The sequence below is a fragment of the Phalangium opilio genome, unplaced genomic scaffold (assembly GCF_054372755.1).
Source record: "Phalangium opilio isolate 3A_F unplaced genomic scaffold, DU_Popi_V2 ptg000088l_1, whole genome shotgun sequence".
Lineage (NCBI taxonomy): Eukaryota > Metazoa > Arthropoda > Arachnida > Opiliones > Phalangiidae > Phalangium > Phalangium opilio.
Genome location: NW_028324193.1, coordinates 932,251 through 944,351, shown reverse-complemented (window position 1 = coordinate 944,351; position 12,101 = coordinate 932,251). Strand labels below are relative to the sequence as shown.

The following is a 12,101-nucleotide window of genomic DNA, read 5'->3' as shown; positions in this document are numbered from 1 at the left end:
ATTAACAACGGCATACATCTTAATTACGAGTCCAATGTTTACTTTTCCAGTTAAGAAGGATTTTTACTGCAAAAATTATTAATTTGCTAGCTAAACCATTTGCGGTTTGCTTCACAAATACGTTATTCTCAGAGGGTTGGTGATTTCCTTCATGGTATCATAAAGGTCTAGATGAAACTTACTTATTTAAATAACTTATTTTTCTCTCATAAAAATACACATAGCAATGGATAGTAGTAATATTTGAAATTAGGTCAATTCCTCATTAATCACTGTAAATTTTAGCATCGCACATATTAGGAACTTACTATCTAGTAACATATTATGTAAGCAATTTGAATGGAGTTAAGAATTAAATAATATGATCGTCAAATTTGGAATGGCAACTGCGTTATATAAAAGCTATAGCTAGATTAAAGGATGGAAAATTTAGTAAAACGTTCAAAATTACGAATGCGGATTTTAGGAGCGCCAACTATTGAATATATACACTGTAAAAAATAGGGGTTTAAAATGGGTTTTAAAAAGGTTTAATGAACCATCAATGGGTTTAATTTAAGCCACTTCTGGTTTTAAACCGGTGGTGGGTTTTTAATTTTAAACCATTTTTTAGAATAATGATTTAAATGTAAACCATTATAATAATGGTTTTTATGAATACTAATGGTAGTGTTCTAGGTAAAAGCCGTTAATTAGTTATTTTACTTGCTCTGATTCGAAACCATTAATAGCTTTATATCATAACAGTACAATTCCTTCCTTTTTTCACGATGGTCTTTTTGAACACCATTTCTTATGTCCCTAAGTATGGTCTGTTTGCAAGCCATTGTTTCAAGTGTTTCGTTATAGTCTACTTTAATGCCATAATGAATTCAAATGGCATAATTCTAGTTTCTTGCCATATTTAATATTTTTTTGATATGTACTTATTTAAAATCTCCCCATTTTATTGTCATTATGCAAATAATATGTATAGTAACATATTTTCAATTTTTAAAGTACTTTAAATAACAATGCGTTATATCAAGTAAGCATTTCTATGGTTTGGTAATTAAGTGTTTCAATTGCGTATTTAGTGCTGTTTTTCCCTTTCCTAGCTATAAGCGATATTTTGTATTTTTAACCCAGGCGTAAAGATCCAAACACAGAGTCAAAAATAAGACGAAAAAGACCGTTGGAAAAGCTATTCTACCGCCTTGCCTCCTATAATTGTACGAACCAGCAAACGTCACGCTCAATTCTTTATTGTTGACCCCGTAGAAGTGACACAGCTATTTTGGCAAGGCCGGTCAATAGACCTAGTATCGGCTCCGAGAGGTTGCACACGCTAAATTACACATAGATAAAGAGTTTAAAATCATGCCTGGTAAAAACCTAAATGTTCGACTCCTCGATAATCCTTTTTTGGCTAAAACGCGCGGGTTCCGAGAAACTACAAACTAGTCTGAAATTTCAGTTTCCTTACTAAAATCAGAAGTGAGATGAGACATGAAGTATTGAGCTAACCAAATTCTTCACTCGGCGAAAGTGAATATTCTTGATAACACACCAACGGTTGGCCCTCTAGTGGCGATTTCTGAATTTTCCCTTCAAAACGGTGAGACGCTCGCGGCGGTAGACGGCCGAACTAGATTCAAGCTCCCGCGTCTGTGTTACGCGACTTTAGGTTGAGGGGAAAGGGTAAGAAATGTTTTTGGAACTCGGCCAATTTTTTTCTCAGTAGTGTAGGCGCGTGGGAAGCGGCATAAAATCCTCAAATTTGTTCACTAGTGCCAGGATCTACTATCAATGCTAGAGCCCTTCACTTCTAGTCTCATGTCACTTCTGCTAAAATACGTACCAGATACGTAGGTATATAGACAAACGCTGGTAGGAACAAAACAACTTGGCACTATTACGGACAGCCTCTTGCGAGAATAAAACTACAAATAACATGACTAAGTAAAAAATCATGCCACACTCCATTTTATTATTACAGCCTGAATAAAAAGCATTTATTTTTTGCACTTCATAAAATTTTGACATATTTGCAAATATTTTCAAGTACGCATTTTTAGTTAAACATCGCTGTTAATAAATTTTGATCTTAAAGAGATGAAGCTTTTCTCTTCAATCACATAGCTATCTAATAATTCATGACACAATATGGAATCAGAGTTTAAAACAATCCAGCTTTCTGAGTTTTGTATTTCATAAGCGAATATTTTTCGGTTGAATTTGACCACTTGAAAAACAGGACCGGCCAAACGCAAAGTCTGGTTAAGGCAAAAAATATACCTTATTTGAATGAAAGACTTTATTTCATTTCTATCAATGTCATGTTTAAGGAATGACCCTACCAAAAAGCTCATGTTATCGAACGTTGCTTTTTTAACCGAGTAAAGTTTATCAGGGTAGTCTTTTAACAATGAATGAAGAGAAATAGGCAAACTAGTTTTCTGCACAAATGATCCCATCGAATTATCCTGTATTTTTAACTGGCTATCATGTAGTGCGTTATAGCACTGATAGTACTGATGCCTAGACGCTAACGTTTTTGTAATAATTTTAAAATTTTTTGAAGCATGCGCAATTTTTTTAAAGTAACTATGTTTCGCCTCAAAACGGATGCAAGACATGGCCCTTATAGGACCGTATTTTCGGTACGAGTCGGCATAATGCAACAAATAATGATATTTTGGTGTCATAGAATCGGGCCCAAAAACACGTGAAACTAATTTTAAAAATTCTTCAATAATTGTTTCAAGCGTATCCAGAAATGTCAAATGCAAATGCGATGCAAAAATGTATTCTACGATTTCTCGTAGCTTTAAATAGACCACCCAATGTTCATCTCCGTCATGTGGTAAGTAGGGAAATAAAATGAAAGGGAGTAGCCTAAACAAACAAAACAGTTCGCTTGCCGACCCTTTGATATTGCCATTACCAGATATGGCATTATGTATTTGAGTTTGTGGAATGTTCGATTCGGTTTTGCCGAATGGAAACTTCAAAATACTGTCGTTAAATTCATCTAAAGTCACGTGCTGGTTCGCAATCATATAGTTTATTACACGTTTTAAAACACTTGGAATTACTCCTTCCAAAATATCGTGCATCGGGTCAGGGGGCAATTGTTGTGTTAAGTCAAAGTTATTAAGTCTCATTAAAGGGCTTTCACTACGTACTCCATATGACGAGGCATACGATTTAGAAATACGTATTCCTTCCAGGTGGTACTTATGGAGAGCTAGTGTGCGATGGCGAACTTGATTTTAATTGGTTTTGATGGGAATTTCCTTGTAATCAGTCATGCAAAATCTGCAAATTCTGCCGCTGTTGAAGTAACAGTTAAAGCCCCCTATTTTATGTTGCCCGAGATTATCTCCCGAGAAAATTGAAACAGTCACAGTGTAATGTATTCCTGATTTTTCCACATCAAGTCCTTCCTCCGATAAACGATTCAAATCAAAAATCAGGGGTTTCAATAACTCGCGAAAGCCAAAACTGTCAAGGTCAACAGATTTCGCCAAGAATACTAAGTTAATATCACTTAGCTGTGCCCTGTACTTTCCGTCTAGATTTAAAACGGAAAAGTAGCAACCCAAGATTTTATGTTTTCCTCTTTTTGATCCAAGCGGATTAACCAACTCTAATTCGTCCAGATAAATTTGTAAGTGGATAGTGCTTAAGGAATACCGAGGATTATCGTTGATTATCTTTTTCGCTAGTTCACTTTGCAAATAATGTCCAATACAGTTAGGAGGAATTTTAGCCAGCTTGACATGCTTATTAACCATTTGATCCGACGAATAAAGTTTCTCCAATACTTTAATTATTGGCACGTAGTGATAAACTTTCTTCTTTCTATCTTCTACGGTTTCAGAGAACGTGAACTGCATTGGTTCTACTAATCCATATTCATTTTTGCACAATGCTGTTATCTTGTAGTTTGAATCCAAGCTTCCAAAAGCTTCCTTTACTTCAGAAATACTTGAAAACAAATGCTTTTCATCTATATCTATATCTTTAGCTTTTAAACTTTGTACGACGTTATCCTTGGTTGAATCGAGGAGATTTTCACAAAAACCAAATAAATCGTTGACAATAGACTGAACTACCACGTGTGGCAAATGGTGAAGTTCTCTATATTTAAGAATTATCTTGAGGAGTGATTCACGGATTTAAAAGGCTTTAAATTTTCCTCATCTGAAACATCTTCGTCACCAATTTCAACATCGAGCGCAACATCAGCAGCTTCATCTGGTCTATTTAAATCAATATTTTCTTCACTTACGTTAATTTCAGTTCCAGTATTTATAAGGACATCTTTGTTCTCATAGACGTCTGGGTGTTTATTTCTAACATGACGTCTAAATGTATCCACTTTTTTGAAACATCTTCCGCACCCATTTACCCCACAAACAACGTTAAAATTAGGATCGTTTCCATGCGCATTTTTTAAGTGCGTGAATAAGTAGCTGAAGGTTTTTGAAAAATATGTGCACATAACACAGCTGTAAAACTGGGTGCTCATAGTGCATTATATAAATAAATTCAAACTTTCCGAAAGACTATATTTAGTCTTATAACTACCACCTCTACACACTCAACAGTTCAAAAAAGTGTTCTTTAAAGCTTAAACTCTCCAGAGCCACGTGCATATTTTGCCATAGCATATAAAAAGCTTAATTAAGTACACAACACCGGGCGTGACTCGTATCGAAAGTATTAACAGTGGCTATTCTACCTTGGAGGCCAAAATGTACGTTTCCAGTTTCCTCCTTTCGAAGAGAGAGAGAAGCTCATCTCGCAAAGGGAGATTGAAGATCGAGAAAGATTTAGTTGCAATTTGTTTGGCTAAAATGCAATGAATTTCATCCGTAAATATTGAGAAAACATATAGTTAAGTCAACTAAGAACATGACCCGGGAGAACGACATAAGCATTTTTCTAGAATATGATGGTAGTATTAAAAAAATGCAGGGAAGTTAAAGCGGATTAAGTTCCTATTTGGGAGGGCGGTGCTGGTTTTTAGTGAACACGAAACCGACTGAAAAATCTCGTGTTGTTTTTTCGATTTTTGTTTTCGTTATTTTCTTAAAGTTTTAAGTTTAAGAATCCTCAGCTAATTCTGAGGTTACGTTTTAATTTTTTATTATTCTTTTTGGGGAAGGTCGAGCAAGGTAGAAAAAGGTTGATTTTATTAAGATAAGCTTTTTCTTGCTCGGCCTTTGACCCGTTTTCTTTACAAATTTATTTTTTAGGGGTTTTTTAAGGGTTTGGTAATTTCTTATTTTTATTTTTTAAATTGTTTGTTCGAATTTTTCTACAGAAGTTACGCTGCTCACTCTCTTATTAATCCTAGTAGTTCTAAGGTAACGTTTGTAGTTGTTTTTTTTTTAATGAACTACTGGTTTTAAATTTTATGAATTAGACTTAATTTAGATAAAGTGAACCGATAATAGTAACTAATTTTCAGGCTTATTCACCCTTTAATACGCGTGACCGTTCCGACGCCCGCTGACCTTGTCAAAGTAAGAAACCTTTAGCGAGGGTGATGTTAGGGAGGGAAAAAATTCAGTTGAATACTTGAATTCTCGAAAATCGAATTTGTTTCTTGTGCGGTCGGTACTTGGTCGGTACGCGGTTAGGTATTGGAAATTGTTAGGGGTGTTTGATAGGAGATGTTCCCAGCATAAATTAGGTTCGGCAAGCCACCTAGATCATTTTCGGGAAAAAATTGCGTTTGAAATTTCGGGAAAAATGGCTACAGAAGAAATTTTGTTATTAATAAGCCACGGCGCGAGTAACATCAAGACAAAATTGAAGAACCCGTCGTATAAAACCTTTCGAGAGAAACTACTAACTGATGAGTCGTTAAGGGAATTTTCAGGAAGTAGTTTCATTTACCAGGTAAGAACTTTTTGATGAATTTTTAATTAAGCACAACTAAATTCATATATTTGAGGGGTAGCTAGATGTTTGAAAATTATGGCTTTACGAAATCAAATTTGGCTTATTACATTAGATTATGTACAAGATCCGTTTCATAATCTTATCATGGGTGTAATCAGACAAAACACGACAACCTTTGTATTTATGCATGAAATCAAAATTGAAATATTAAAAAATCAGTTTAAAAGAATTTAACGGTTTTACAAACGTGGGAATGGCAATTTAATCGTGCAAAGCAAAATTTAAATAATCGTATTTATTATGATAATGATTTCATCAGTTTCATATAATTAACCAACTGGTTAATTATATGCATATAATTAACCAATTGGTTAATTATTTGAAATATAATAAACCAATCCCTATCAAATAGCATTTAAATTGGGTAATTTTTACACTTGAAAATTAATGAATCCTGAAAAATCATTAAATCTTAGAAATTCCAATCTAAAACTTAACATTGAAATAGTTTTTTTGCTTGTATGTTTAATATTTTTAAATTTGAAATAGTTTTAGATTTCAAAGTTGAAAATAAGTTTAAATAAGTATAGAAAAATATACAAATAATATAGTGAAGCGTGACAAAAGAAATAGTTTGCAGTCCTTCCCTTTTGTGCCGGATGAAAGACGAGGTGTCCTTTCCTGCCTCCGCCACATTTAGGTTCGGCAGGGAGGGTAGTGTTTTTTTTTGGAACTTTCTTTTACATGACTATTCCAGAACATTTTAAAGACGAGAGAGTCTCAGAGCCATCGAAAAAAGATTGTTCTTCCACTTCTATAAGAGTAATGTCAGTTCTACGTATGCAAACGTCATAGCCTTCTATCTCTTAGCTCAGTGTCATCCCCCTACCGAGCGTGTACAGTATCCCCTCTTACAAAAGTGCGCCTAGAGGGAGGAATCATACACTGTGTACTTCCCTCTCTACCGACACTACTCTATAAAAGTCCCTCAATACGCAGAAACGAGCGAGGAAAATAAATGCTGCAGTCCATTATTTTTCTAATTTTTAAAACCAGACTTTTTCAATTTCACTACTCTTAAGTTTTTACACTGGTAATAAAAAAGGAAATACCATGGATAAAGAATGCGCGTGAGGAAATTTGTTTTCACGCGACAGGATAGGCAACTCCCTATCTCGGACGACAGCCTATTCTGTATATACTCTGTTACAACATCAGTTACCATCACGCGCAAACCTAGGTCTCTATGTAACCTAGTTTTGCGCGAGCTGACAAGAGGTTAAAAAGCTTCAGGATATTTCAAATCCTGAATATTTATATTTCATTCGTCTCTTGTCAGCACGCGCAAATCTACGTTATATAGAGACCTAGCTTTGCGCGTACTGACAACCGAAGCGGTAACAGAGTATATACAGAATAAGCTGTCGTTCGAGATAGGGAGTTGCCTATCCTATAGCGTGAAAAAATTTCCGCACGCGCATTCTTTATCCAATGGAAATAACTTTAATAATGAAATATGATAAAATGAATGAGATGGCATCATACATCTTTCCTCTACACCATCCCACCCAAAAGGCACCGTGTGTGCAATATTATGTATAAAGAAATCATTTACTGGATTTAAGTCGACTTAACAATTAATTACGATGATTTAATTTGTAAAGACCCATGGGATAATACATTTTTATAACATTTACACCATGATTAATCGGACTGTATCACTATTAAATTGCTTACACACGTTTAAACTATGATGAGTACTATTTAACATATTATATAGTTAAAACGTATTCTAAAAAAGGAAAATAAAGAAAACATTAATTAGTTTAAAATTAAAGGTTTGTCCAACATTTCTCAAATCAAATCTTGACTATTTTAGTTTTGACCTCTCTGATTTAAGCGTTCCTTGAGAGAGGGGATCATAATTAAAAGATTCCTACCCTGTTAAAACAATGCTTCAATATTGACAAGTATGACTATAGAGTAATGACAGCCCCCTAGGTTCGACCGTGTTAAGCTCTAAGGGGAAATAACACGGGGTGCCATTAGTCTACAATGTTATTTAAAGTTTCTTGCGCAATAACTGCATCTCGGAAGGGTGTGGGTATGAAACTGATTGAAACCAGAATGATTATGTTTATTCGTCAGGTTTATGATAGTGATTTTGAAGAATTTGTGAACATGGACGAAGAAACTAAATTTGAAAATAAGATGAAGATTAAAGTGATAAAAGTTAGGAAGCTCATACCAATAGCACAAATAATTTCTTAATGTTTCAAAAAAACTTTACAGAGAAAAAGAGACAGTGAAGACATTGTTTGTTCTCTTAAGAAAAAAACATTCGTGATATCTGAAATTGAAAGTGAAGAGACTGAAACGGAAAACAAAGCGTCACAAGTTGAAAATGAAGTTCTACGTGTCGAAGATGTTCCTTCATGGTAATGCAGAAATACTTGCATTGAAGGGGTTGGTTATGGTTATGTCACAATATAGTCTAAAATAAGGTGAAAAGGCACAAAACACTGTAATAGGGTAGAGCTTTTAAATACTAGGCCAATCCAATCATTCGTAATTACAGTCAAAAGTACATCGTGTACAGTGACTGACCACAGGCAAAAATTATAGCTTCGCTTTTACGGGGTAACTGGACCTTGGTTTATTTGTCCAGAAAATATACAATTATTATAACTATATAGGATTGTGGAACCTAAAAAGCAGGTTGTTGGTGTTGGATCTCGCACGAATTTTGCGCTGGAATACACACTGCCAGAGCTACCAGACGTGTTTAGAAAAGCAGAGCTTTACGATGCCATTCCAAAGGAGAACAAACCCAAATTGAACAGGGAACTTATAAGTGTTTTATTTCATGACATCCTTAAAAAATATTCCCTGTAAGCAAATTATTTTTACTCCCTTAACTCTTTTGCTTCTTTGATGTATTTAAAATTAATCTTCAATAAAACGATTAATTTTCAAGGTATCCACCATCACACATGCTTGTAGCCAAAAAACTTATGTTGGAGTATCCACATTTGAAACAAAACTCTTCAGAAACTTATGTAAGTCACAAATTATTTGGTTAGATTAATTATCTAACTCCAAGCCAGCGTACAGAATTCACGTGCTAAGAATTTTTAATACCATTTATTTACGGCTTGCTATTTTATGTGAGGCTGATATTAAAATCCAAGAAAATATTTTCAATTAGGAACCTTGGTACAAGCAACTAAGGGCGAAATATAAGAACTTTCGATGTGGTTTAAAAGGGATTTCTGAGGTTCAAAAAGCGAAATCGAAGTATGGAAAGAACTCTTACAAAAATAGCAGCCTTTCTTCCCCCGGAGCCAAGAGTTTCAGTGTTCGAACAATTAATACAGCAAATGTTAGTTCAACAAGCACGGCTTCAGTGGAGGTGGAAACATTTTCTCGCGACCAAACAGTTGAAGGCGATTCGTGTGATTTAACTGAACTAGGCAACTCAGAAATTTCGGAAAAAAATACTGAAGAAGGTTCTGAAATATTGTTGGAAGCGGGCGAGAACGATGTTGAAACTTCATTGGATTTGGGGGAGAAAATTTTTACAGCAACCGCCTGTACAACCGCGGCAAAATCGACGGAAACTACTGCTAAAGATGGATCAGAAATGGCTACAACATTTGCAAAAGATGGATCAGAAATGGCTACATCTGCAAAAGATGGATCAGAAATGGCTACATCTGCTAAAGATGGATCAGAAATGGCTACATCTGCAAAAGATGGATCAGAAATGGCTACAACATCTGCTAAAGATGGATCAGAAATGGCTACAACATCTGCTAAAGATGGATCAGAAATGGCTACAACATCTGCTAAAACCGCGGCAAAATCGACGGATACTACTGCTAAAGATGGATCAGAAATGGCTACAACATCTGCTAAAACCGCAGCAAAGGCTTCTGCTGCAAATGCTCAAACTAAAAGAAGAGCAACCTCAACAAAAGCAAGATCAACGAAATTATTTCTTTCAGAAGTTGATATAGTAAGTCAGCCATAGAAACTTAACGATTATATCATTAGAAAAGGCACGTGCCATTACTAACGAAATTGTTTTCATGAATTTGGAGAACATGGAAGACGAGGCGAGTGTGAAAGATCACATTAAATACATGCAAGGAGAAATGCAACGAACCAAAATTGATTGGCCAGTTATAGACACAAAAAAGGATCGAACATACGCAGACCGGCGGAAGCTGATAGAAAACACGACTGTGGATTGCGTACTACAAACGTATCCTGCACTCTGTGATTTCAGACAAGTAATATTGTATCTTATATAATTAAGCAGTCATGTGTTAAAGTTCAGGCTACAGCTAACTCCTAGATGCCTTCAAGAAAAAAATATTTCTTGTATCATCTTCAATACTGCGGAGGATAATTGGTTCCAATTTGAAATATTCATTATTTTTTCTGCTCTTTTTCTCAGATAAACATGGAGTTCTAAAGAATCACTGGAGTTAACGTTGAGGAAAAATTAGCTCAATCTCTCGAGTTATATTCCTCAAAAATATGGAATTTGAATCAAAAAGAGTCTGTCGAGTTGAGGGCACAATTGATGGAAGAAGTGATAAAATTACCTGACAAACAATCAAGATCAGGTAAACAGTTATTTCTTACGTAAAAAATTAGTAATCACTGTAATTTTTTCGTATGCATGACCACCCAGTTCCTTTTTTAAATAATATGGGAATGTAAAAATTATTTCCTAAACATACGAACTAAATGGAAATATTCAGTAGTACCTTTTATAAGGAACATAATTACCTTAATTAATGAACATTTTTTTATATTTTAGTTGCCAAAATGACATCTAGCATATTGCTCATACCGGGAATATTAAAGGAGAGTCACGTGTCATTCTTTTGTAAAAAGAATGAAGTATCGAAACTACTAGTTTCACAGGGTGCTGCTCTGGTTCACACCGGAACCAAGCCCTTCGCTTGTGAAGAGTGGGAACTTTACGTTGATAAAAGAAGGGTGGCTTGCTCCTCGGATTTTTTTCAAGCCATATGCGCTTTTTTCTCCTCATTCTGGGTGTTCAATGTACATTACCCAAGTAATTTGGGAAGATCTTTGACTTTCATTGAAAATTGTTGTTTGGGTTTAAACGCCACAAAACTTTGTGCCCAAGCAAAAACATTAGTCAAGAAACTCAATCAAAAGTAAAATAAAATGAAACCAAAAGTAAACTAAGATAAAATTTCAAAAGAAAAATGAGTAGGAAAAGAAAAATAATAAAAGTTTACATTTGAATCTTTGTTTAAGTGTGGTTTTAATTGATCCTTACATTTTAATGGTGCAAGACTGGTTTAAGAAAATATTTCTAAACTAAAGTTGGAAAGTTAGCCATCTTTACGTGAACGTTTAGGCATTTTTATGTGAACCATTGGCACATTTATGATCCACTATGGCTATAAAAGCATTAGGGACATTAATATAAAACCATAAGGGACATTAATATAAAACCATAAGGGACATTAATATAAAACAATAAGGGATATTAATATAAAACTATTAGGGACATTAATATAAAACCATTAGGGACATTAATATAAAACCATTAGGGACATTAATATAAAACCATTAGGGACATTAATATAAAACCATTAGGGACGTTAATGTAAAACCATTAGGGACGTTAATATAAAACCATTAGGGACGTTAATGTAAAACCATTAGGGACGTTAATGTAAAACCATTAGGGATATTAATGTAAAACCATTAGGGATATTAATATAAAACCGTTAGGGATATTAATATAAAACCGTTAGGGATATTAATATAAAACCGTTAGGTATATTAATATAAGACCGTTAGGTATATTAATATAAGACCGTTAGGGATATTAATATAAAACCGTTAGGGACATTAATATAAAACCGTTAGGGACATTAATATAAAACTGTTAGGGACATTAATATAAAACCGTTAGGGACATTAATATAAAACCGTTAGGGATATTAATATAAAACCGTTAGGGACATTAATATAAAACCGTTAGGGATATTAATATAAAACCATTATGGATATTAATATAAAACCATTAGGGACATTAATATAAAACCGTTAGGGATATTAATATAAAACCGTTAGGGGCATTAATATAAAACTGTTAGGGGCATTAATATAAAACCGTTAGGGGTATTAATATAAAACCGTTAGGGACA

The 12,101-nt window shown here is 34.4% G+C and overlaps 3 protein-coding genes across 3 annotated transcripts; 2 read left to right on the top strand and 1 right to left on the bottom strand.

Annotated features, from left to right (window-relative positions):
* Window positions 1-2,057: 2,057 nt before the first annotated feature.
* Window positions 2,058-3,146, bottom strand: LOC149647917 (uncharacterized). The gene is made up of 4 exons (XM_089849363.1): window positions 3,078-3,146; window positions 2,588-3,026; window positions 2,340-2,527; window positions 2,058-2,255 (listed from the first exon to the last, which is right to left on the bottom strand). Exons 1-4 carry the CDS (start codon window positions 3,144-3,146, stop codon window positions 2,058-2,060), a joined length of 894 nt encoding a protein of 297 aa, XP_089705489.1.
* Window positions 3,147-5,341: 2,195 nt separating this feature from the next.
* Window positions 5,342-10,250, top strand: LOC149647916 (uncharacterized). The gene is made up of 7 exons (XM_089849362.1): window positions 5,342-5,895; window positions 8,047-8,130; window positions 8,191-8,336; window positions 8,595-8,789; window positions 8,876-8,957; window positions 9,107-9,916; window positions 10,002-10,250. Exons 1-7 carry the CDS (start codon window positions 5,746-5,748, stop codon window positions 10,212-10,214), a joined length of 1,680 nt encoding a protein of 559 aa, XP_089705488.1. The 5' UTR covers window positions 5,342-5,745; the 3' UTR covers window positions 10,215-10,250.
* Window positions 10,251-10,392: 142 nt separating this feature from the next.
* LOC149647915 (uncharacterized) lies at window positions 10,393-11,100 on the top strand. The gene is made up of 2 exons (XM_089849361.1): window positions 10,393-10,532; window positions 10,730-11,100. Exons 1-2 carry the CDS (start codon window positions 10,490-10,492, stop codon window positions 11,098-11,100), a joined length of 414 nt encoding a protein of 137 aa, XP_089705487.1. The 5' UTR covers window positions 10,393-10,489.
* The last annotated feature ends 1,001 nt before the right edge of the window (window positions 11,101-12,101 follow it).